General features: G+C 54.3%; 4 protein-coding genes across 4 annotated transcripts; 2 read left to right on the top strand and 2 right to left on the bottom strand.

The window, feature by feature from the left end:
• Window positions 1-500: 500 nt before the first annotated feature.
• On the bottom strand, window positions 501-6398 carry BESB_084460 (uncharacterized protein; the record flags this gene model as incomplete). The annotated part of the gene is made up of 9 exons (XM_029366796.1): window positions 501-662; window positions 1269-1417; window positions 1740-1928; window positions 2430-3093; window positions 3429-3742; window positions 3959-4391; window positions 4732-5046; window positions 5257-5339; window positions 6191-6398. 9 exons carry the CDS (start codon window positions 6396-6398, stop codon window positions 501-503), a joined length of 2517 nt encoding a protein of 838 aa, XP_029217256.1.
• A 2887-nt stretch (window positions 6399-9285) lies between these two features.
• On the top strand, window positions 9286-11058 carry BESB_084470 (rhoptry protein ROP17; the record flags this gene model as incomplete). The annotated part of the gene is made up of 1 exon (XM_029366797.1): window positions 9286-11058. One exon carries the CDS (start codon window positions 9286-9288, stop codon window positions 11056-11058), a length of 1773 nt encoding a protein of 590 aa, XP_029217257.1.
• Window positions 11059-12193: 1135 nt separating this feature from the next.
• Window positions 12194-18409, bottom strand: BESB_084480 (uncharacterized protein; the record flags this gene model as incomplete). The annotated part of the gene is made up of 11 exons (XM_029366798.1): window positions 12194-12417; window positions 12783-12819; window positions 13534-13719; window positions 14134-14304; window positions 14880-15032; window positions 15142-15247; window positions 15494-15603; window positions 15874-16284; window positions 16505-16957; window positions 17094-18119; window positions 18281-18409. The coding sequence occupies 11 exons, from the start codon at window positions 18407-18409 to the stop codon at window positions 12194-12196; spliced, it is 3006 nt and encodes a 1001-aa protein (XP_029217258.1).
• A 3778-nt stretch (window positions 18410-22187) lies between these two features.
• BESB_084490 (uncharacterized protein) lies at window positions 22188-24244 on the top strand (the record flags this gene model as incomplete). Its single annotated transcript, XM_029366799.1, has 2 exons — window positions 22188-23667; window positions 24018-24244. The coding sequence occupies 2 exons, from the start codon at window positions 22188-22190 to the stop codon at window positions 24242-24244; spliced, it is 1707 nt and encodes a 568-aa protein (XP_029217259.1).
• Window positions 24245-24807: the final 563 nt, after the last annotated feature.

Consider the following 24807-nt stretch of genomic DNA (forward strand, 5'->3'; position numbering starts at 1 on the left):
GGGGCCTTATCCGGAACACATGTCATACATGTTTTCTCTTGTTTTTCACAGTGAACTACGCTCTTCGTTCTCTTAGTAGTCAATACTGTTGACCGAACGCGCCGGGTGACTCCTGGTGGCGTCCATTCATGACTTTTCGCGACAAAACTACACCTGGCAAGCAGCCACGCCGTACTGTGGGCAATGCTGCCTTCGAGATAATAATTACACCATTTTTGTTCCTGGCGAAAATGGGCAAATTGCCTTTGAATCGTGTATGACTGTATCTGTCCGCGCTGACCTGCGCTGCGGGACAGGGCCCGCAGCGCAGGTCAGCGAGGAGATAATCCATAGGCGCCTATATGTTCGCATGGCGCAGCTGACGCATGTCGTGTTTCCGGCGAATAGACAAACATTTCCAGTAGCGCAAGGTTCGGGACACCAGCAGGAATCCAGATTGACGAAACTAACACAGCTACGGACTCAGCCAGCCTGGTGTTGAGGAGGCGACAGACGGATCATCATCCTTCCAGAATGTTCAACACCCGCTCCAACGACACGCCTGTAAAATCGGGGTCTACATCTTCCTCAAGTTGTGGCGCGGTTCTCTTGTTCATCTTCGCGTCCCGGTACAGGTTCATTGCCGTGGCAATGAGGTGTTTCCGGCGGTAGTCAACCGCAAGCTGAGCACGCGCGAACGACGGCAAAACAGCGCCTACATATGCGGGGGTACCCACTTCGGTGTTAGGAGAGTGTAGAAAGTTTCCTGAACTCGCTCGCAGGGTACTTTCCCGGCAGCGCTACGGGATTTTATCTGGTCTGCGGACTGATGGAGGCTGTCGCGCACACGTTGCTCCCCTGGTCATCCGAAATAGAAACGACAAGCCGCGTTTTCACACTTTGAACACGAGGCATCCGGGTGCCTACAGAGAGCGTGATTCGGCTGCTAAGCTTCTGGTGTCATGGATAAAGGATGTAGCTGAGCTGTAGCACCTGACACGCGGAGATGGCATCGCACGGTTCTACGAGAAGAGGCAGTCTCCGGTAGCGTAAAGTACCTCCCGGCATCGACTCATGTTTCACCACAAAACCGAGGCCCGCAGCCGCTCGACAGCCAGAAGTGAGCCGGTGTGCGTGCTTTCTCCGACGTGGACAGCTAGTACTTCCCAGTCTAGGCGGCAACGATTGGGTGACCATCAGCAGGAAAAAGGCATCTTGTGATAAATCGAATCAGTGGCTGTAGAAAGGAGTATTGACATTCAGTCTTCGAGCAGACGGCATAATCTCACCTCCAACCACCTTGTTAGTAGGGCCAGGGACGAAAGCGGTGGGGCTTTTTCGTCCTCATTCGTCTCTTCAATCAAACGCACTATCTGCAGCAGAAGTGCAGTTTCTTGTTTTGGTACAGACTCCCTGAAAGGGGCCTTGTGCCGTGGAGCTGCGCACAGGCCGACACAAAGAAGTACGCAGTGTGGAAGCGCGGTACCACCAGCCTGCGTCTCCTTTCTCTATCTGCGCCTGTGCATCGCTCAGTCGCGACACCGCTCGAGCTCAAGTGTTGCGTCTGATCATGTGTAGCCCTCTTGTTCGCGGAAAATCTTGAGCCAAATGCCTCGTGACGGTTTGCGATTAAGGTCGCGTCTTGTCGAGGTTGTTCAAAGGCACTCGACACCTTCATCCTGATTCGAACTATCCGCTGTCCAACGCGGGAGATGCTGCCTGAGAGGCAGCACGTTCAAGTGTGCTCTAACCCATCGTACCTGCCGGGTTAAAACTGGAAATGCGGTCGATGAGGCTAGGCTCAATCTTGCTGCGAATCTTTTCCCAGTCCAGCTCGCTTTCCGGCGACGACGAGTTCACGCGTAGCGCGGCAGGCGAGTCACCAAGCAGTAAGAGGGCAGCCGCCGTGGTGGAAACGACAGCAGGCGTTGTCGGGATGAACATATGTTCTGAAGTGCAGGCAAAGACAGCCACATGCCTGTAAGCCTCAGCAGGTGCCCGACGCTCAGTAGGGGGTTTGTCGAGGTTTCTCCCGACAACAGGACGCCTTGGATCCGACGGACGAAACAGTCAGGGGAACTTGTGCACGAGCCGTCTACAGCACCTGCGAGCATCCCGTCGTTGTGTAAATCAAGCGATTTTCATATCATGCAGCGAGCGTGCACTAACTACTCGAAGGGTGACAAAGTCTTGGCCTCACGAGGCGGGGTGAACGGCCTTTCCCGAGAGGAGAGACTGCATTGTCTGCTGGTGCGCCGTGTTCCGCGGAGGCAGAAAAACAGGGTTGGCGAGAGTTGTCCGCAAGCCAATCACGTGTGAGGTGCTTCTCCGCAAACAGCGTGTTTTGCATTCAGATGAGTCACTGCTGTCAGCAGCGGTAAGGAGCGGGCGTCGTCTCATCCCGAAAGGGGGTTTTCCATAGGACCGTGAGAGTCCATTCATTGCCTTACGCATGTCGAGCAAAACGTCCCCAAGCTTGTAAGTCAGTGTGTGTGTGGCTTTCTCGAACTTCACCCTTGCCTCAGCCTCCTCGAGAAAAACAGAAGGATCAAGCGGTTCGACTAGTTCTCCTTCCTCCTGGGCCTCGCTGTCTCCCTCCTGTGCCGCGCCTTCCGCTTCTTCCTCTTGGTCGCGCTCATCCTCGTCACTCAATTCAGCGCGGCCGCTTTCGTATGCTTCTCTTGCCTCCTGCCATTTTCCTTCGTGCTGTGTCAGCCCATCTGTTTCTGCCTGTTTCCCGTCTCCCACAGTGTCCCTGCTGTGGATGGCTACCCGCTCAGAGCCTGCGCTCTCTCGCTTAATTTCTGTAGCTTGCTGTTGTTCTCCTTGCTGCTGTCGCTGCAGCTGTCTTTCGCGCATCATCCGGCGATCTTGCTCTCTTTTCTGCCGTTCTTCTTCTCGACGCCGCTTGTCCTCTGCGCGGTTTTCAAGCCACACTTGCCGGCGAGCTTTACATTCCTCCTTCTCCCTCTGAATCTTGGCTTCGAGTTCTTCAGCAAGTTTCTTTTTCTCCACCTCTACTTGTGCGGCAGTTTCGTTTTGTTCTTCCTCTAAAGCTGCCTCGACCAGGCTGATGCGGTTGTTCAGTGTTTCTTCATCGAGCGCTGCTTCTGCCTGAGAGGCGACGTACAAAGCCACAGCCTTCTTGACCGCGGTAAAGTGCGTGTTTCATTTAGGCACTCAGCGCTAGATGATTGCATAGTTCTGCTTCAGTCCGGCGTGAGCTTTGGGTGTTTGATGAGCGTATTAGGCAAGCGTAGTGCTCTTCCCTGGGCAGTCCGCCTTACAGCTCTATGCAATCGGTAGTGGATGTTCGTGGGAGCCGTCGCTTGAGAGTGGTCAATTATTCGTGGGCTAAGCGGGCGCGACCGTGATAGAACGGCACGAAAGCATAATGTGTCACCCCCTCGAGTTCGGCTCGTAGACTTGGCTTTGCGCAAGAAGCTAACCTGCTTACGAACGGCGGCCTCTCTAGTGCGGAGGCACTGCTCTTTCAAGGCTACCGCGAATCTCTGGAGTCTCCTCAATTGCTCCGGAGACAGGCCTTCTGAGCCGCCGAGTGTATCCACGCATAAAATCATTTTCACACGTTTCTCCACGAGTTCCGGCTCCGGCACTGGAGGGGGAAGTTCGTCCTCCCCCTCTGCATCGTCGTAATCGCCTGATTCGGTCTCATCCTCGTCGCCACTTTCCCCTTGAAAAGTTGCAGCGATTCCGTTCCTGCCGCGCGAACTAAGCGCGCCCGCTTGCTGCCGGGTCTTCTCTGAGGAGAAGGCATGGCACCACATACACAAGCGACCATGAAAACGCACCGCTACCTAGAGCGAAAGCATAACTCAAAGTATAGTCTGGAGCTCACGCCGGAGCTGCGCAGTTCGGCTGCTTCGGTTCCTCTCGCATCGCATGAGAAAAAAACGTCGATCTGAAGCGTAGCGTGCCGGTCTTCCAGCGAACCTCGCGAGAGCTACGAGTGACGCACGTTTTTCTTGTCTCGCCTGTTCCTTCGCCTCCTGCCTTTCTTTGATGATTTTGTCACGGTCTCTCGATTCTAGCAAGTAGCGTTTAATCGCGTCAACGCTCTCTTTACACGCAGGATCGTCGAAAATAATCGGCACCGCCGCGAAGCTTCCGGGCCGCGTCATGGCCCAGAATTTCATCTTGTCTTCTTCCATTGTGTCCGGAATAAAGAGTATCTTGGTATTGTTGTAGGCAGGAGAGTTCGCCCGCCGCGCCGCTCGCTTCGGCCCTCCCACATCTGTCTCAGCTGAGGATGAGTCCCGGTTCGCTTCTTCCTCTCCACCGTCAGTGGAGCTGTCGTCCTCTTTCGGCTCTTCTCCCACTTCCTCTTCGGTCTCGGCCAGCGCCTCCCATAGAATGCCTTCATCCTGTACGTACGGCATCGACCTTTGTAGCTGGTTTCGAGACACAAATTATGAAACTTATGCGAGACCAGATGCCATATTATTCGTCAAGGAATGCAATGCAGCCACTAATGCGACGGTCGACACACAACCCCGAAAAATAGCCTGTCTTGCAGATACTACGCTGCTGTTTCTCTAGTTAATTTTATCCAGGCGAGAAATAATGCCGGTGGCGCTACGAGGAGCCCGATTCTTGATGGAGTGCAGCTGCTCACGGGGAGTAGTGCAGTGCTTCAGTTACAGAAAACTAGGGGCTGATTAGAGGACGAAAATGTTTGTCCATCCTTCTGTCCCTCGCTTGCTTGTTAAGTTGATTCGAACGAGCACTCACCTCTCGAAGCACACGGTCGACCAGAAACTTGCTGTCGCTGTCCGCGTAAATATAGTGAAGAGTTGGGTCGGTCATACTGTTGCTATGATGCAACCTTGTAACGTAGGCCGCGCAGACACCCAGAGCGTCCCGAAGGTAGTCGAGAGTGTTTTGGAACTCCTTTTCACCCATCCACTCAACTGATGCAAGAGACTCGAGGAATGCATTGTCGTCGCGCCTGTGCCCCTGAGAATCAAACCTTTCTGCCTCTGCATCCCGTTCCCTCTCTACAGCTTTCGAATGGTCGCGTACTTCTTCGCGCCGCGCCGCAAGGGACTATAATTCACATAACGCAGGCAGTACCTTGTCAACACCATCGTTATAGCAGGAATCAAGAACACCGCTCAGTTCTGCTTGTGGCAAAAGAGCGTGGTCGGGTTTTTACCGTCTGTCAGCTTTAGTGAGCAGTCCACCAGGACTCTGGTTGGGCCTGTCTGAGAATCGAGGGGATGAACCGTGAGCTGATCACCGTTATATCACAATCACCTGTTGCTCTTGAAGAGAAACTGCATTCCTCTGTTCGCCGCCCACGTAGTGGCGGAGCCACTGCACCAGATAGCCAGTAGCGTCTGATGAGAAATCATCACATCAAAGGTCATGTGACTTGCTATTCAAGCGAGGCTGTGAATGCCAAACGAGCCACGGAAGACGTGTGCCCAAGAAGACGGGAGCGCCATGGCTTTTCCGCAGTTTCGAGAGCCGTCTGCCAAAGCGAGATCGGGCCCCACGCGGCGACCATCTCGATGCGTTTCCGGAAAGAAGAGTGTGGTGTTTCGCCATCGTGTGCGGCCCAGCAACTAGACCTGACCGCGCACCCCTCTCAGGCAAGGCAGCACTGGCTTTCTCAGGCTTCACGACACTGGATTCGTTCATGTCGAGTCAATCCTTCATACATCAGTGCGATGGCGTGGATGTGACACCTACTACCACGAGCACGGCACCCACTTCGTGTTGATGTGAGAGTGCGGAGGAGACGGCTGCCCATGGATTCCCGAGTCTAGCGTTCCCTCGCATCAGGTTTCGAGCGTATGACGCCCGCACCAGCGACTCTCCGGTCCCTGACTCTTTCCCTTCTGTGCCAGCAACGCGAATATGGCTGGTGCGCAGAGCGCTTCCTGTACGCAGACCGCGCACCCTCTCGCAACTCTACCCCTTGTCTGACATACCCGAAGGCCTCAGCCGGATGTTGCTCCATGCCCACAAAATCTGTAAAAATACCGGCTGCTGAAAGTAGAGAACTGTGGGCGAGTGGCATGCTGATTTCAGCGTTCGATCATGCAGGCGGCGGTTGAATAGCTTTAGTCAGTGTTAAACCTACTTCCCGGCATGTTAACAAGAATACGAGAAAAACAATTGTTGCGTGCTACTTTATAAATTATCCACGCCGATGATGGTTCAGGTTCCTTTTCGACGCACTGACCAAGAGGCTGAGCCTTAACGACAGCAGAGAGGGCGAGGGAGAGAGGGCGAGCGAGATGTTTTTCCAGGTACGCGTTGGTTTCAGCCTGCGCCTTCTTATGGTGGTCAAATATTTGCTGGAGAGATTCAGAGATTTGTTTTTCGTGCGGCGCTGCGGCCGCCTTCTGGTCCCATTCGACGTCCTTCGGGATTTCCGGACTCTCTTCCATCTTTCGTTAGGGATCCAATGTGGAGAGGAGACACCACTCAGCGTGTCAAAGATGACACCTGCCCAGCGACTTTGCCAGCAGTGCCTTTCGGGAATCGCCGATGAGGAAGACTATTATTCCTTTCAAATCCGCTTCTACAACACCTACAGCGACACAACTATCGTTGAAGCCAAGAGCGGGTTGTTTGTTGCCACCAGACGGGCAAAATGATCGTGCGGTCTCACTGAAGAGGCGCCCGCGGTGTGTACTATATTAATTAGTTGACTTTAGAGCGGATAATATTTCGTTTCATGTGTGTATTCGCTCTTATGAGGTCGCGACCTGGTGGAGGCACGCCGAAACCCGTGTGCACCAGGGATATGTCCCATACAGTAGGAGTACCGCGTACCGCGAGAGCCGAAAGTCCTGCGGGACACGTGTATGAATTCAGTGAATGATGCTGCGTTGCGTACTTGAGTGACGGGACAACGACGCGTTCCTCCTTCGTGAAGCATTGCAGGTGTCAAACCCAACACGGGATGGTTAACACAGGACTGAATGTACTGCGCATGCGCATGCTCGGGGTGCCCCACTGCGCAAAGCGCCAAGAGAGAACTTGTGGCTGCGGATACTGCGGGCACTAAACGGCAGAAGACGCGATCCATCCAGACACAGATACACAGAGCCATGCGAGAGTTCCATTATTGTCCGTGTTGAGGGGCTCTCGATTGTAAATCCTGCCAGCCCATGTAGTGCACGAACATTTTATTTGGGATGATATGTCAATGAAGCTGACCATACCTGTAATTTTGTACCAACACCAGGCACGCGAGGTTGCTTTTGTCTTACCAATATGGGATCCAGCAACTGGATATCACTACCGTTGAGCCGAATAACCATTCTTCACTGAACCATGCGAAGCGGCTCCTGTCGACAGGGTCGGGCAGCCGGAATAACTAGTTTGACTACTGTAAGTAAAATTACACGAACCCACTGCAGATATAGCGTGGCCCTCCGCGTTTAGGGTCACTTCAGCGGGGGGACAATTGTCCGCAGCTGAGGACACAAAACGGGAAGGAGCTCTTTCTAGTTTTCTCATCTCTTTGGCGAAATAGCTTCGTATGCATTAGGGCACACACCTAGGCATCGAGTCCCTACTATCAATGGACAGTTGGCGCTTTTAGCGGAGTGTTTGTGTGGTGTCATCCAGCAGTTGGTGCTAAAGCGCTGCACGTCGCACATTTGGCCACCCTCGTTCGGACTCACTTGCCCGTATTGAGCGGGTCACACGTACTGCCATCAGGCGAATCGAATATGGGGGTTAACAGTCTGAGCGCTTTCGGGGATCAGTCGTCAATGTCAGACGCCTTTGTTATTTGACGTGCTGACGCTAATCTCTCCGCTGGAATTCCGCAACATCGTGATTTGTTTCTGTAGTACGATAGCCCACTCTAGCAAGCACTTGTGTTCTGCTGGCTGATTACCTTGTTCAGCCACTGAGCTCGTCAGATGTCATAGTGCGCCAGTTATTCCACGTTGTATGCGGAGGACAGTGCGTATTTGCACTCATGTTTACCAGGAATCCCGCAGCTGCGTCCGCAATCTTGGCATCTATCCCTTCAAAGACGCGAGCGTAGTTACTAGGCATCGATCTCCGATGCCGGGAACACCGAGTGGGCAACACAGGATCCTAGGTATAGGCGGAACTGCGTCTAGGTGGCGTCATTTCTTGAGTCCTCATGCCATGGATTTGCGTCTGATGTGTGCGCTTGAGCTGAAAATGAGGATGCAATCATTCGACCGAAATATTTCAGCGCTGTCCTTCTTACGATTTTGTGACTATGAGACCCAAGAGACGCTCAGGCCGCACGTGACTCGTTGCGCTGATGGGTAACAAGACACCAACAGAGAGGGTGGCTCCAGTGGTCACCTGCCCCAGATCAGCCTCACCAGTAGGAGAGACGGAGCGAGCGGCAAAGTTTGGGGCCGCGACGGCTACCTAGGGTGATGCGCCACCACAGCAGTCATTAATGCAGAGCTTGTTGCACGGAAATGCTAGATCACTCACCGCCCACAAATTTCATGAGACGCACGAAGCTCGAGGACAGGTGGACCGGTCTTGACAGCGACTAGTACGCCGCATGCGACCCCGCGACAAACGCGACACCGTTATTTCTCCGCCAGTGTCATGTGCGGCTGTGCAGCGTGGCCCTGACAAATGCAAGGGAGACATGATTGCAAAGACGCGCTGGAATACGTGGCGTCTCCTTGTTGTCTGGTCAGCCACGCCGGAGAACAAATTGTAAAGCAGACAGGGCCAGCGCCACCTTAAAAAAAATACGCGGCAACTCGCGCCCACGAAAGCGGCCCACCTGAGCGCTGTTTCTCGCTGTCGTTCATTCAGATATGTCATGGATTAAGTAATATCGGCGGCTGGGTCCGGCATCATCGGTTTACCCCCGTCACCCTAGATGCGTAGGCCAGAGGTCTGATGACTTTTTTATGCATCATCGGGAACAAGCTGGCTTTTACCTTGTGTCTACTGCTTCCTTGTCTTGCTGTTCTTAGGAAGTTGCGGGATAATCGAATCAGGATTGGTTCCATGTCGAAGGCCCATGTGATTCGCTTTCCCGGGCTAAGAGCATTCTGTTCAAGGGTAATGCCTGGAGGCTATCCATACGCACCCACAAATCTGTGCCGTCGGTCTGAATAAGCATTCCCGAGCCTACGCGTTTAGTCGTGCTGCCAGAACCCGTGTTCGTGCAAGGATTCGAACTATGTTGAACCGCCGCGGATCGTCACGGAAGTTGTTCGCTTTGGCCGTAAACGTAGAATAGAATCCACCATGTGGGTTGCTGTGCTCCTTTCTGCGCTTGTGGTGAAAAGTTTGCTCCAAGGGAGTGTTGCCATGCCTCAATGGAAACTGAAGGACGGCAATCTCTCCAGCGGCGTCGCTACGTTGTCACCGACCCGCTCGGCGGGACGCAGCGCTGTAGCACGCGTCAGGCCCCATGAGTACGAGAGCTCTAAGCGCACACCGTATACATCAATGGTTGGTACAACAGATACTGGCGGCGACCTTGTAAAGCAACGAACGAATAGTTTCTCCCTAGCTGAGATTGGGGCGAAAGGTGAATCAGCGTCGTTCCAAGGTGCCTCGGAAAGGACGCCAACTGGTGCGCAGTTACGCGACGTAGGCATTCCCTCTCCGTCGTTAGACCCGAATTCTGAGGGCCATCGTCATCCCAGGAGGACCTCATCGATACCCGCACCGAGAACCGTTTCGGGTTTACTCGCCCGGATGCGTAAAAAATATCGTGGATTGTGGAAGGCAATCGACAACACGTTTCGAAGATGGGGTAAAAGCACCCGCCACAGGGTTGCAGACTTTGTCCGAAGGCATGTGATGCCCCGTGTGAGAAGGATGGGACTCAGTGGGAAGGGCTTTCCGCCTGAGGTGCCGCCTCTGACGGGTGTGGAACCTGGTCAAGCCGTTGTCGCACAAGTGGCGACTCAGATGCAGGCTGGCATCCGCCCAAACTATTTTAAATTTGAACAACTTACACTTCGCGAACAACTTGTCGGAAGGTATCTCATTAGTGCCATGCAAAATACTTGGTTTATCTCTGTTCCAGAGGGCCGGTCTATCCTACTGGTCAAAAGAGGATTGATCGGCATGGGCGGTTTCGGTCTCGTCTATCATGTCGAGCATCCTGTGACTAAGCAGGCGTTCGCTCTGAAGGTCTTTGTTCGCGACAAACGCAAGGGGGCATTGCTGGAGGATATGGACTCCGAGATTGAGGAGGAGTTTGATATAGTGAAGCATATCGCCCCAACGTGGACACCGTTGCGCATCTATACGGATCTACATTTCATGGTACCGCTCCTGAAGCTCAAAGTAGACGGAAAGCCCGATTTTCAAGATGTGAGAGATCATTTCCGAATTTCCAACACTTGTCTTCTATTTCCGAAAGCCCAAGGAGACATGCTCGAACTGGCAGACCTACTCAGACACAGCGACGAGAAAGTGTCGTTCACGGTGCGCATGAGCTCTACAATTCAGATGGTCAAGCTGCTCGCGAGATTCCATAGCAGGGGGCTTGTCCACGGTGACGTGAAGCTCAACAACTTTTTGGTTGAAGCGTCAGGATTGCTTCTTCTGTCCGACTTCACCACAATTTTCAAAGGTGGCAACGAATATGTACCACCGCTTGCTACGGACTCCTATATGCCTCCGGAAATTGCGCATAGCTGGGTCACCCGTTTAAAGAGAGTCGTAAAGTATACCTCACGTACAGACGCTTGGATGCTGGGAGTAGCAATATATTACCTGTGGTGCGGTACGCACCCCTTCGGGATCATGCCACAATCCAAGTTAATACAGGTTGTTGGGCTGCTGCTCCGGGTCCCTGCATCCGCTCTGGATTTCAGCAACTGCCATGGAATACCGAGACAGTTCCGCAGTATGGTAAGGCGCTTCCTAGACAAATCACCGGTCTTGCGCTTAGATCCTCAGGGCGCTTTGCAAAAATACTCGCTGCTTCACTGGACGGGGCAAGACACCCCCGAACGCGATACGATGGCAGGGCCGAATTCACTGGAAGAAGAGATGGGAAGGGCGAGAAGCTCTGACGTCCCTGAGACGAGTGAGGAAGCCCATGGTGATGAAGTGAATGCCTGACACCGGCCGCAAGAAAGACATTACCGTGCGGCAGATCTCGCAGATACCGTGGTTACCCGTTCTAATTACATGACAGAATACAGTCATCCGAAGAGGGGAGTGTGACAATCAGGTAAGTCGGACGGTTTGGTACTGCTCGCATTGCTCTATTCCTCCTCTATGTAAGCATGAATTCAATGGTAGGACCCTCAGACTTGACGAGCGCCTGAAATCTTTCAACTGAGTGAGCGCCCTACGCTACCCATGCGTAGCCCACATGCCCTCCACATCTTGACTTTCCGCTAAAGTAAAACATAATACGTGTTCGTTGTGGGACGTTGCGCCAAGTTCGTCCCAGCAATCAACGACTCAAACTTCCTGACGCCTTCGCCCTTGTCGCCTTGCCAGTTTTTATTCGGTCCTCATTAGTGCATATTAACAACTTTTCAAGGAAAAACCGCGTGGAGCCTTCCGAAAGCAGGTACGGTTGGCCTGTTGCTTCGGTGACAGATGACCTCTATGGCAGAATCGCCTGAATCTAGTCCTCTCACACCTAGCCTTCAATTCAGTCTGGAAGTCATTCCTTGCCATGATCCTCTGCCTGTAGTTCTGGGGAGGGTTCCATACTTGAGGCGACGCGAGCGCGCTCCAAGGCGTTTAAACGTGACTTCCAGCGACACATCAGGCAGCCGGAACAGGAGTAGAGGCGTTTTACCTCGTTGTGTGCCGCCGATTGATCGCCACCAGCTGCTTGTTTGAGCCGCACAGTGCCGACTCTTGCATTAGGGGGTTTCGCCAGCAACACCGGTGAAAATTTCCCAGAGCATTCCCAGGACTAGGAAAAACCGTTCGCTGGGATTATCATATGTGCCGGCAGGCCCACATATGACTTAAGTGGCACGGAATCCTCAATGGAGAGCGGCTGCTTTGCATCATTGATCCTGTCGGCCAGACGCTGTGCAAAGCAGGAATTCAAAAGTGAGCCTGTAGAAAAGCACTGTGTGCCGCGGGGGGCACAAAGAGACGCACTATCCGAGCTGCGAACAGAAACATGCCGCCAGTCATGGTGCCCGAATCCCGATGCCGTCACGCCATGTGTGTGGTGTTCGTAGGGCTCCTGCCCTGTGTTACCTCGTGCGGAATACACTTCCGATATTTAATTGCACACCGGAACCTGCAAGGCCAATGTGTCAGCTCTGTTCCAGTGATCGAACTGCGTACTGACGTATGGTTGTGCTCCGGTTGTGCTATCTGGAGAGGCACGGCGTTCCTCGGAACTGCCGTCGACTTTCCCTGCAGTTTTTTCTGTCGCTACACGAGAAATTGTGATGCAGAAATTCACTATAGCGTCGAAATACGGGTCGGGTATGTACTTAGTACCTGCGCACACGCAAGGGTGAATCTCTCTTGCCGATCTGCACTGCACGGGCCACCCATCCAGCAATACAATCATACGAGAAGCCAACAAAAGAACCGGTGGCCAGCACGGTCTCATATCCCATTCTCAGACAGCTTGCTCTGTCCCGCATTGCTGGTAGTATCGCTTCCAACTGTAACGGGCAGTACATTTGCGCTCAATGCCTCATGTGCAGGTTCCGTGCGTCGTCGTATGTGTACCGTCATCCCATCGAACGCTGCAAGCACTCGGGGGGATAATGGCAATCTCTTTCACTCTTGAGCTCTGTCTTGGCGTCGCTTGTGGCGCCATCTCGTTGTTGTTTTTGGTGAAGCTCGTCAAACCTCACCTGTCCTGACAGCCGCTCTGCTTTTAGCAAGGCCCCTCTGAGCGCAGTTCGAAAGAGGCACAACACAGGCACCAGGCCACTCCTGAAACGTGCCTTCGTTGCCAGCACCGTACCACTGAAGCGCTTGTTCATTCTGAGGTGCACTGAAGATCCGTTGTCATCGCGCTTGTGACTCCCACGATTTGTCATCCAATCTATCTTGCTTGCGTGTCGTGCGACACGTATCTGCGCCGGGCACGCTACCGTAGATATGAGCCTGAAACCCTTCACTGGTATTTCTTGTACGCGTTTGTGTGGTGACTTACAAGGCCTCCCGTTCAACACACTTCATCAGTGCAACAGACGCAAGACTGGCGTCTCCCTTGTATCTCTGAGAAAAGTGGGTCAGAACGAGCCTTCTGGCGCCCGCCCGGCCTGCGAAGCTGCTCAAGACAAGAAAAAAGAAGACACACCCAAGCGCCCCGACTACGATGTGAACAAATGGTCAAACTTGTATAGGAAAAGCTGAGGCGAGCACCTAAACTTGCCAACCGCAATGGTATCCTGATGGGTCACTCGTTACAGGCTGCACCTCAACGTTCCCGTCAATCTCCCTAGCGTCTCTGTCAGCGTGAACACTTATGCAGAATGAGCTGGAAAACGGAAGAGGGAAGTCGTACTCGCCAGCCATCGCAGCAGTGGAGTGCCCCCTGGTGAATGCCTCTTCGTCCAATGCGGTCCACCTTCGTCGTGCCGGCACCCTAGATCCCACCTTGTCGATATTCCCTCCAACACCTTCGCTACCGTTGATCTCTGTTTTGCTCTGCTGTGCGAGGCGTCGCGTCCTGCATGTATCTTCATCGGGAGGAGGAAGATCATCAGTGGCATCGTATTTCTCGTCCGCACGTAGCCCAAAATCTGACGTAAGCCCCGCCTCGCTTAGCGTGCTCTCGTGGACCTGGCAGAAGAAAGAAAAGACATCGCACCAGTATCGAGGCAATTGTATATAGGCTGTGCAATTCTCAGGGTTCCATACCTTCGAACTGTTTAATATTTCACCAAATAGCACTGCATTCAAATGTACGATGCGGCTCACAAGAAGCTTCCGCTCATCAAGCTTTCATCTCGATTGGTTGAAGGCACTCCAACTACGCGTAATTCCGGTTGATCTATCGGAAATGAACAAATTGCAAGGGTTGCAGGAATACATGACTGTCTCGTCTGTACTTTGCCGCTTCATGTACTCACACATAGCGGGATGGTATGTTGAGGGCGAAATGGGTTCCCGGCATGCAACAACGGCATCACAAGACAAGCGGAGGTATCGAAGGCTATTCAATATCATCTTTGAGAGGAAATATCGCAGACTTGCCATCAGGTCACAGCCTTTTGCAAAGGGTAAAATAGGCGAAGCGTCGCATGTGTCCACGCAGATGCAAAACTTGCGGAGGTGCTGCGCTTCCTTTTCGAAGGCATCGTCGTAGTTTACACGAGTGCCATCTGGAAATGTGAGTGAGTCTCCTGGTTCAAGCGCGGAGAGTAACTGCAGCAAGAACAGTTTCACACGGCGCAGACGTCTACAAGTTTTTCTCTGTGTAGGAAGCGATCGAATGCGGTCGTCAGGTATGTGCGACAGTCGCCTCGCGCCACTAAGTTCGGTAGAGAGTCGTGTCAGGTGTTTGCCCGCGAAGCGAATGAATTCTGCAGTGGAAATAGAGACCACAACTGCCGCACGAGAGCGAACGCGCTGGCGACGCACAAATAAGATTACAGTGGCGAATGGCGGAACGTAGTGGGAAAAGGGCCCTGCGCCTCGCGCGCGATCGGTGCGGGATGCCTTTTTACGAATATTCGCTTGCCAACCGCGGAGCAGCTGCGCAGCGCTCTACCGCTCGTCCGCCTCTCGTACAAAGCGGTACCGGAGGCGAAACGTCTGGAGATCCGAAGCAGTTAGTGGCTTAGTGGCTAGCAGCCGGGAAAACACAGCTACGCTCGACATCGCTTGTGGGCAACAGCACAATCAAAGATGCCCTCACTGTGGGCGTTGTCCCCAAACTGTGCGCGCGGCCACGTCTCCTGCAGGACGAGATACTTCACTATGCCAGCCTTTCTGCTTACCTGGTAAACCGCCTTCGGCTGGCCCTTTAGGGCTGGCCAGCCAGCTAGCGCGTCAAGGTTTCTTTGCACAATGGGCTGAAGTGCATCGGCATTGAGGTGTCGGCGTGTCTTCCCGAGTTCTTCAACAACGTAGCCAACAGTAGGCACGTTATGCTGGACAAGTTAGTGAACGCACAGCAAAGGTGCACAGAGAGTTAAAGGATGATCTGAACGCAGCGAGGGGTCGCACAATCTGAAATGCCCACGGCGTCGCAGTACTTACCCGAATTGGGATAGCCAGCACCCTGATGTCTGAGTCAGTGAACACGTCGTAGGAGCCATCTGCAGCTGGCCACAAATCAGCTCCTCCCTCTGCTTCGAAAGAGACTCTGTGCCATCGACACAGCACATCGGCACAACAATACGTAAAGTACCCGCGCCAGAGTCAATGCTGTCCGAGCGAGTGATTGAGCAGTCCTCATAGATATTTGCCGTCACGAGGCCGTTAGAGATCTCGAGTTGCAAGTCGACTCGCGGCTCTGATAAGAGTGTGGAAAAGGTCACGCTGAGGACTCCGCATGCGCGGTGCCAAGACCCACGCGGTATTAGTGCACGCGAACGAAAAGACTTCTTACTTAGGAAGTGTGGGAAGCACCGCGTGAGCACATCGACGTCCATGGTGAAGGCAGGGCACGCCCTTGAGCTCGTGAACCCGGTATGGCGCACACCTCCTCACGTGAGTTCCCTGCAACATGTGAAAGCCGAGTCTGAAAATTCCGTGCACCGTGTACCGGACTTCTCTTGAACGGATGGCGGTCTGATGACGATTGATGCATCTGGACTGGGCACAGAGGAGGTCTGGCACCGAAAAGCAGTGCCACTGCCACTCGAAACGCTCCTTGAGGCGCTGTGTTTTGGAACTCTACATGCCAGTGGCTGACAACAAAAGCACGTGGTATTCATATAAAGGAATGCTGACATCTATTTTCTTTGATGGGGACTCTTGCTGCCTTACCAGGAAGATTGCGCGCAACAGGTTGCGGAGGCCCTCCGGACCAAAAATTTCCACTACGGGCATGTCGTCACCGCCAACACTGTGTGCTGTGCTGCCGTGTTGGGAGGCTATCCCCTCGAAACTGTCCCCGGCTGTCCTTCCCTCTGGTTGACTCCCGCAGGGAGCCTTATTCATCGTTGCGGCAGGCCCGTAGCCCTCAGGGGGACCTGAAGCGTTTTTTTCTTGCTCGGTCGCTGTGTCGTCGGACTCTCTCCCGCGCTTGCGGCGAACCGAAACCTTGGAGTCTCCTTCAGCAGATTCACGTTGCATCATAGCTCCTGCAGCTACTTGGGAAAGAAGCGATGGTATGCCGAGACAGTGGTCGCCGTGCAAATGTGTGACAAAGATCTTGCCGATGCGACTGACTCGCTTCTGTGCAAAAGCAAGCGCATTCAAGCCACGAACGGTGTCAATAGTCAGGCAAGCCAATGCTGTGCTCATCCACGTACGTCCGCACGTGAACAGCGCGAAAGAACAGTCATCTGCATTTTTAAGTCTTGCGGAGCACTTGCCGCCTGGTTTCAGAACTCTGTGGCATCAATACGGTTCGTCGTGCGCCGAAGATGGGCAGCCTCCCACATGATGTGGTTACCTTTCTCGCGGTTTGAGGGGTAGCGGACGTAGGCATTCCCCGACCGCCTCCAGCCTGCCAGTCAGCAGCATCCACTTGCTCGCCAGAGCCTCTGTCAGCCACTGCAGCTGCTGCTATGGATAGTGCCGCCGCGTATGAAGGCTGCACAAGCAGTCGCTCCACAGCGGCATGTTTTCGCTGGAGCGCAAGCTCTCGCAGTCGGCGCATCTTGGAGTTCAGACACTTTGCGGGACCCAGAGTCAGCACGCCTCCGTCGTCGGAATGCAAGTCAGGAAGGTCTTGACGCACCGACGAAATGCTAGCCAACCTTTCCAGCATGGGTGAGAGCCGCGACCGAAGCGCAGAGGAAGGCATGGGCGGAATGACTGCTGCCGACGCACCACCGCCACAGTCAAACAGCCAGGACACGCCGTCCCCTCTGTTGAACAGGATAGCTGACGTGTTGCGTGTCACCTGTACGCCAATGGAGAAGAGAGTCGCGCGCATTTTCATTTTAAAACTATGGCATGCACGGGATCCATGGGTTCCAGGCTTACGCTGGCCTGCCTCCGCCCCGTCTCCCCTCTTCTGCATTGCGTGTTAGGCTTACAGATGCTTGCATGGCTCCAGTGCCCAGGAATCGCAGTGTCCAACTGCCTTTCGATGATTCGCCAAGCTCCTTCATCAGCTCCTGCCGGTCCACCATCAGCCTGTACTTGGTGGTGTCGAACCACACACAGCTTTTGCCTGTATTTCGTCCTCCAGTGGTCGCCGCAGCATCACCCCCTGCACCTGGCAGATCTGCTCCTGCATTTGCTTCGGCAGAACCATTTTGCTTCTCTTCCTCACCTTGTCGCCTCGTCTGAAGCCCAAGCAGACCCCGCGCCGCATTCTTGAACTTCGACACCGCCTGCTGCACTGGCTGAGGCAAGCCCCCCGCAAGCTCGCCAGACTGCGTGTGTGGTCTCCCAGATTGGCACAGTCGCCCGCCTGCGACCCGCGCACTAACAGCCTCATCTTCTGACCTCCCAGTGTGCCCCGGAGGGGTATCTGTTTTCCGCACTTCGTCACTCCAAAAAGCGTCGCCATCTGGACGAATGCGTTCAGCGCCAAGGTCTCGTGCATCTGGCCGCGAATCGAAGAAGCGTAGGTCAGTGCAGCTTCGAACAAACTCCGCAACGTCGGCAAATGCTGCCTCTACCTTTTCAACTGCATTCAATTCATTAGAGGTTCTGTCGGGCTTTGGCCCGGATGTAGAGCGTTTCGCGCGTGTTGTCGAGCTCTTGTTGACCACGTCGGAGTTTCCGTGTTGCGCTCGCCTTCTTCGCCCCGCGCAGGTTCGCTTCTTGCAAGGATTCACACCTGTACTCTGATCTGGAGTCGAAGAGGCAGCATCTCCCGCACTGAGAGAAAGCGCATCAACCGCGCCTCGCTCTGTCACAGGGCGTTGATGCCCAGGCGCAGGCGGTACCGTGACGCGCTCCACCAGTCTGTCTTTGCCCCCAGGCGTCTGGCACCATCCACAGGGGGTTTCTCCAGCGGCACGCCCGCGGCCGGTGAGGTCTTTAGCAAGCCTCTTGTCGAGCAACTTCTCAGAGGCGCGTGCGCAGGCGGCTGTCGAGCGCTGGAACGCACCCTGCCTCAGAGCACAATATCGCGTAGAGAACGCTGGAAAAAACCTGTAAGCGCGCCACAAAGTTGTCCTCCCATCGAAAAAGGAACGCGCAGCGAGTGCGTCGTGATACGGTGCGATGAAGCACTGTGAGCCCCTATGCCGCCCCCTCTGGGCTAGCCCACGTGATGGACGACAGGCACCTGCCCAGTAACACGCACGGGGCCTGCAGTTCGAGCCACGGAAAGTGCTGAGAGCAGTGGATTGTAGGCGTTCTCCTGGCTCCCGCAGAAGTCGTAATTCCTCATCGTCATATCTTTTCAGGGACCCCGCTCTCCCAGAGCGGCAGTGGTGGTGCAGACCAACTGGCGCTGGGGCCCATGACGCGCCAAAGGGCGGAAAGAAGGAAGACGACTCACGGGCAGAGAGAGGCCTCCTTCGAAAAGAGAGCGCTGCAGAGAACAGCGTGTTGTTTCCGCTAGGCAATAGAAAGAGAAAAGCATGAAGCCATAGCCATGGTGCAACGAGCAAGGTGTGCATCATTCTGACTCGGCGACTCAGCAGCATGCCGGTATCCGCCATCTTCGTCCACGCAGACGCAGCATATTGAGAAATCCGGTTGCTGTCAGCCTCTGTCAAAGGGTGATGGAGTCACCCGGAAGCAGCGCATCAGATGAGCGGGCAAGGTGCATCAAACACTCGCCGCTTCGGCTCGTGTCTCTGCGACATGGAGGCACCTGCGACGGCATGGTGCCCTGTACAACTCTCGAAAAAATACTGACGTCTGCACTGCTCCATTGAGCTTCACCGAAAAAACGAGCATCGAAAGGAATTCTAGTGTGTGGCAGAGATCAACGGGTGTATTACCTCTGAAAATGCCACGATAAACCACAAACTCCCTCCTCGGGTTTTCCCTGGCAACCAGTGCCGGAGGATGCTTGGGTATGGGAACGCATGTAGACGCTGCCTCAGAATTGAAGCTCCTGGGTCAAGGAAAATCGAGTTTAGTGATTCATGGTATCTGGGATAAATCGTCCGTGATTACCCCCATGCATCTAGTCCACTGCCGTCTCCGTTGCATGCGAGGGGTCTTCAGCTGCGGCAGTCTCGCTAGCAAGCCCCAAGAAACCTCTCCGTTTTGTTGAAAAAGCAGCGACCGATTGCTTCAGAGCCGATGAAATGTCGCATTAGGCAGTCTACGCCGAATCGACTACCAAAATAAAGACGAAGAGAGACTTTAGCGCCACACGAAGCAGGAAAATGTACCCTCCTTCAAGACACGGGAGTCTTCTTGCCGCCACGAATCGCATACGTCCATCTGCCATCGCACACCGACGTGCGTGGTCCGGCTGAATGAGATAGCTGTGTTTTCATGAGGGGCAACGTGAGCGTGCGCCTTCTTGAACAACTGAAACAAAAACTGTATCTGGTAATGCAGCTGCGACCGAACGGGCTGCCCACCGTGGTGTGCGAGTCCGTCTTGGAAGTCGCTACCGGCCAGATGCATGGAAGCGTTACCACTGTTGCATGAGATTTCCTCTTCAAAATGTAGGAGATTCTTCTGCTCTGCTCCTTGTGAGAAGGTCGGAAGGACCGTGTACTGCGACTTCCCTCCGAAGCAGTCGGAAACTATCGCTAGAGTGAAGCCCCGTTTCGGAGCGATGGGGGTGGGAAGTGGGGGGGGGGGGGGGGGGCGGAGCGGTTCAGGAGCTGAGTGAGCACATGTATCTTGGACGAGGGCACCCACTGTGCGCTCCCAGCGAGGTCACCCCGATAGGCCTTCCATCAGATGGGCTTGCAACAGGTAGCCACGTGATGGCGAGGCTCCGAGACGAAGTGGATTACATCTTCGCGACCAGATTAGGAAACAACCGTTGGTTCGTGTTCGTGGTCTGGTGTGTTTTTCAGCGAGCTCTGCACATGAGCGTCGGAGATGCAAGGCTAATCCCCGAATGACACAAGTTATAACCGTGTGTAATGTTCGTGTGTTACTTACCCTTCACGCTCCCCGCTTTTGCCGTCGTTCCTCGAGAAACTGGGCTTGCGGTGCGACTATGCGTCGCCACCCCGCATCAAGCCCTACAATAAGGCGCTCTGTTTTTTCTCACAGAGCTCACGATAACGGTACTGAAAGGCGTCCGGTTCAGCAGTCACTGACTGCAGTCTGCGGGGTAAGTTGCGACCCAACCGAGTCAGAATCCGCGCTGAATTATGTGCCACCCTTTCTATTGCTGGAGGTTACCATCAGAAGGCCGGTGCTCTCGGGGTATAGAGTCCATGGCTGCTGCGGCACCATGCAGACGTGAGAGAATAGAAACAGAGGTGCAACGCTCAGTGGTTCGAAGGCGATGAATGAGCGGTAGAGGAGAACGGCAGCGACTGCGGGGTCGAGGTTTCCCATTTGCTCCATTCGGTCCACAGCGCCAAAACAGGCAATTGAGGCCGCTCCTGAAATGCTGTTATTGCCTCGAGGTTAGTGGTAAAACACTACTGACGTAAGCATTAAATGGAAGTAGCTGGCTATGTTACACGTGTAGCCAAAGTGGCGCGAGGTTACCAGCACCGTCAATCGAGTAGAGTGTTTACGCTTGGGTTGCTATGCCTCAATCGCGTTTGCGGTGAGGGCCGTCGAGACTCGACGTCAGACCAGAACCCGGAAGTTGAAGTTGGTGTGATTCAGCACAGTAGTGTGGCAGGATTCAAATATAGTGTGGAAAGGAGTCATCTCCCAAAGAGGCAGCGGTTGCACAGCATAGATAGAGGTGGCAGGCTTATATATCGCACAGAGCAAGACCGTCGGCTCAGGGAAATAACTTAGTGGTCCGTTTGATATGCATACCGAGGGTGGATTCAAAGTGAGGGCGTCTGCCCAGAAACCTCGCGTCCGCGAGTCACCGTTCTGGCATCGATCTTACTCTTGACGCCAAGGGGTCCCCGCCCGGGAAGTAAGGATCGCCCTTTGTCTGCGCCAAAAGGAATCGTCGCTGAGAGCGACGTCGCTCAGTGGCTGTTTGTGGTGGTAAAAAGGAAAACCTCTCAGCCACTAGCGTACGGCCAAAGTTCCCCAGCCACCGACGGGACATCATGGAAACTTGGAGTCGTTTATCGGTGGCCTGGATTCACAAGGTGGGCTATCGTCTTCCAGCTGATGCAGGCACGCCTCATCGCGGACGATCGCCCGTGATTATTCGCTGCCATAACCTGCAGTGAATAATCATGATGCGAGTGCCGTCTTCACAAGCTGAATGCGTTTGGTGACACGTAGCGCCTAACATGCTACCTCTATTCTAAAACAGTACATATCTAACTCATCGCGTGTGAGTTGACGAAACGTGTCTGCTCGCACCTGCAGGGACCTCACACGAGATACGCAGGCTCACTACGCCGAATCTCGAATCCTCAAATATGCATCTAGTACTAGTGTCCTCATGCACCATAAAGTATTTGAGTTTCTGGTTTTACTTTCTCAGTCAAACATCTCTCAAGTGAGCCACGCCTTCTTCCAGTAGTTGCAGGTTCAGCCCTGGGCTATGCAACATCCAGGCAGTGGCGGCCGCTTGCACGACGGTCCGCGACTGCTGCGCAAAGAAGAGGCCCTTCTTGTCGCAGACTGTTTGCGCAACAGTCGCTGTGGTCGCTACAAGTGTGCTCGGAGTTTTTACATGATTTTTTTATCACCACTCTGTCGGATGAAACGGAGTGGATCCTCGCGAGCGCGCAAAGTTTCTGCAGTGTGCTCCATTCACCCGCCTGAAGTGGCATGCACGAGGGCGGCACACTTCCCGCCTGAAGGCGTCGTGTCTCACGTTTCAAGACATCACCATAAGACCTCCGCCGGTTCCCCATGTGCTGTGAGAGAAAACACAGATGACAAAGCTGAGATGGTGGGTCTGAAGTGTTTGTGATAGAGCTCCGCTCCCTTGGAGGCTGGAACCCTTTTTCTCTTTCCCAGTCGATTCCTGTCTGCTCACAAATCGAGTCACTTTGTTTCTCGCTCTTCGGCAAGCGTACTGCGGGATGAAAACGGCATGGCCTTCTGCATGTTGAAGACGAAAGTGCAATCGTGAAGGGGTCTCCACAGCCCCACTCGACATGCCGGGACGCTGCGGGCGGCTCGATGGCAGGCAAGGCCGTCACAACGTCCCTGGCTGCAGGGAAACAAGTTTTGGCATGTTTCCGGAAAGTGTCTCTCTTGCCTATTTGCCATCTGAAGATGGAGTGGAGCCAGTGCCGCTTCACCAGCTCGGAAAACGCTGCAGACAAAGCTGCCGCTACCTGGCGTCAGGGCTCTCGCCCGTGAGCGCCCTCCTGATTATATGTATTGCGCTTGTCGCGGCGGCACGGGCCTGCTGCGCATCCTGGTTCTTTCCGTCACATCGCTGCGATCCCCTGAAGCAGATAGGTGACGGAGCTTGTCTTCCGTTGACAGGGCACCTGACTCAACCCGTCTGTTATACTGTGGCGCCCAGTCCGCGAGCTGGGCACGCCGCCCCGAGCCTATATCTCTCACCTAGGAACGGCTCCAGCATTTCCCGGCTTGATCGGCGTGGAGCGCTAGATGCTTGCAATGACGCAGCGCTTCTGGATGAGGAGGATAAAGCATATGCATGGTCTTCGTCTTGCGTGCCGCCGTCCCTGCTCCTGCATTTATCCCCTCCAGCTGCCTTCGGTGGTGGTGCCCTCCCGTGGATTCCGCATCGCTCTAGCACAACATGGTCGCCTCTCGTCAGTACGCGTCCAGCCAGGCGGTCTGCTCTTGATGAAGGACGCCGTCTCTTTTTGTTCCTGTCTCCTGTCGTCCCCGTGGCCTCTGTTGTCCGCGGCCTCTGCTCCCCAGGCGCGTCGTCGCGGCATCTAGCATCGGAGTGTGCCTCTTCGTCCGCCTTGTTTGTTTACCGTAACAAAGTCCTCCACATCAATCCCGTGCGACGGGTGAAGCACTTGAAGAGGAACAGTGGGCGGTCTCACATACACGAGCTTGCGCGCGAGCGCTACCTTCTTCATCGCCAGAAGGACGTGCGGGATTACTACCGGATAAAAATTCATCCCCATGTAGACAACTGTCCACACAGCCAGCGCAATGCAGCTATAAAGAAGCCGTACCGAGGTGTGAACGAGGCAAGACGGGAAGAAAATCGGCGGCTGAACGCGGAAGATGACGCGCGCGATGAGGCAAGGATTTCCGCCCTCAGAGCGTTTCTTGATGCTCAGGCGGCGCTAGTCCGTGCGGCAACGCAACAGAATACAGGCGAGGCCGCACAACCGGGCGACACTGTAGGAGGCAGCAGTGCTGAATCACAAGCGGGAGTCGCCAATTCTGGTTTTGTCGAACATGAGCTAGAGGCCACAGAGGGAAAGCAGAGCGAAGCAGCACGCTGGGCGTCTTTCGATGAGGTGAAAAAGGCTTGTGAGGAACTGCAGCTGCTGCTACGGAAGCGGCGCATGCTCCGGCCTCTCGGGAGTAACAAGCTCTTTGTTAGCGGCGTAGATGATCGCTTGATGAATTCAGATATCGAGGATTTCTTGGACTTCTTTTTCCGAAAAACCAAGGTGAAGCTGCACAAGAACGCAGGTAAGGCTGGCGTGGTACGCCAAGGATGGAACGCAAAGCATGAGGCTTCCCCTTGAAGTGAGGTTGAGTGAGGTCTTAGTAGGGTTTGTTGGAGCATGCCATGGGTTACGTGGAGAGTCGTCACCGGTAGCGGAGGCCTCTCGTAGAGCCAGCGTGAGGGAAGCGGCACGCTCGGTTGAAGATGTCCTCTTGGTTTCACCGTTGGCCTCGGGTCTTCGATTGCGCTTGTGCATTTCTCTGGGTGACGCAAGCAGGCGTGCGTCCTCATATCTATCCTGGGAGGAGCTAAGATTGCACACGAGCCCCTACACTGTGTGAGCTGGGCGTTCTGCCGTGCTGTGTCTCTTCAGACGGCACACACCGAGGAAGTGGGCTCATTACCTTCGAGACAACTATGGATGCTACACAGTGCCTTCTGGAGTTCAACGGCGTTCGCCTCGGTGCAAAGCGCCTGTTCCTTGCCGAAGCCCTGGGGCCTCCACTAAAACCCAAAGCGAAAAAGGTCTACTTACCACCTACTTTCCCTTTTGGAACTTCTCCTGCGGCTGCCCCTCCTGAGGAAGTTCGTGAATTGTGACGCAGACGGCGCCGCAACGGGAACGAGTATCATTTGCTTTTGTTGTTCCCTTCTTCTGCCTATCCTACAGCTTGAGACCTGTTTTTTTATACAGTGGGAGTTTTGGCCGCCGAAATCCTCTCTAATGTTCACACCGACGGCAAAGTAGCATGACCGTTGACATCCAGCACAGTTCTACACGTCAGACAATCTTGTAACAGAGACAGCAGCTTTTTTCTGGTGCAAGGGTTGTTCTTTTTGTCTGTCCAGCGGCACCCCGAGGGGGTTCCGGCAACAGAGCGAAGCTGGCAAGCCGTGTCTTGTTGGTGACCACGAAGCGCCACCTTGCACTCACTGTCGGGGGTGTTGGGACTGGCAGCAGGGTCGTTGGGAGCCGCAGCATTCGCGCTTTGAAGGCTCTGTGTCACAGGGTGGACAGAACACCCAGCGTGAAGAGCCTCTCTTGGGTGTCCAGGACGATCGTAAAAGTAGGAGAGTGGAGCGCGCGAGATCACCCTTTGCAGAGCAGCCAGAGTCTCGCCACTGTTTACCACACCGTAGTGACAATTCTGCATTGGCGTTTA

This window comes from Besnoitia besnoiti, chromosome VIII (assembly GCF_002563875.1).
Source record: "Besnoitia besnoiti strain Bb-Ger1 chromosome VIII, whole genome shotgun sequence".
In the NCBI taxonomy this organism is placed as follows: domain Eukaryota; phylum Apicomplexa; class Conoidasida; order Eucoccidiorida; family Sarcocystidae; genus Besnoitia; species Besnoitia besnoiti.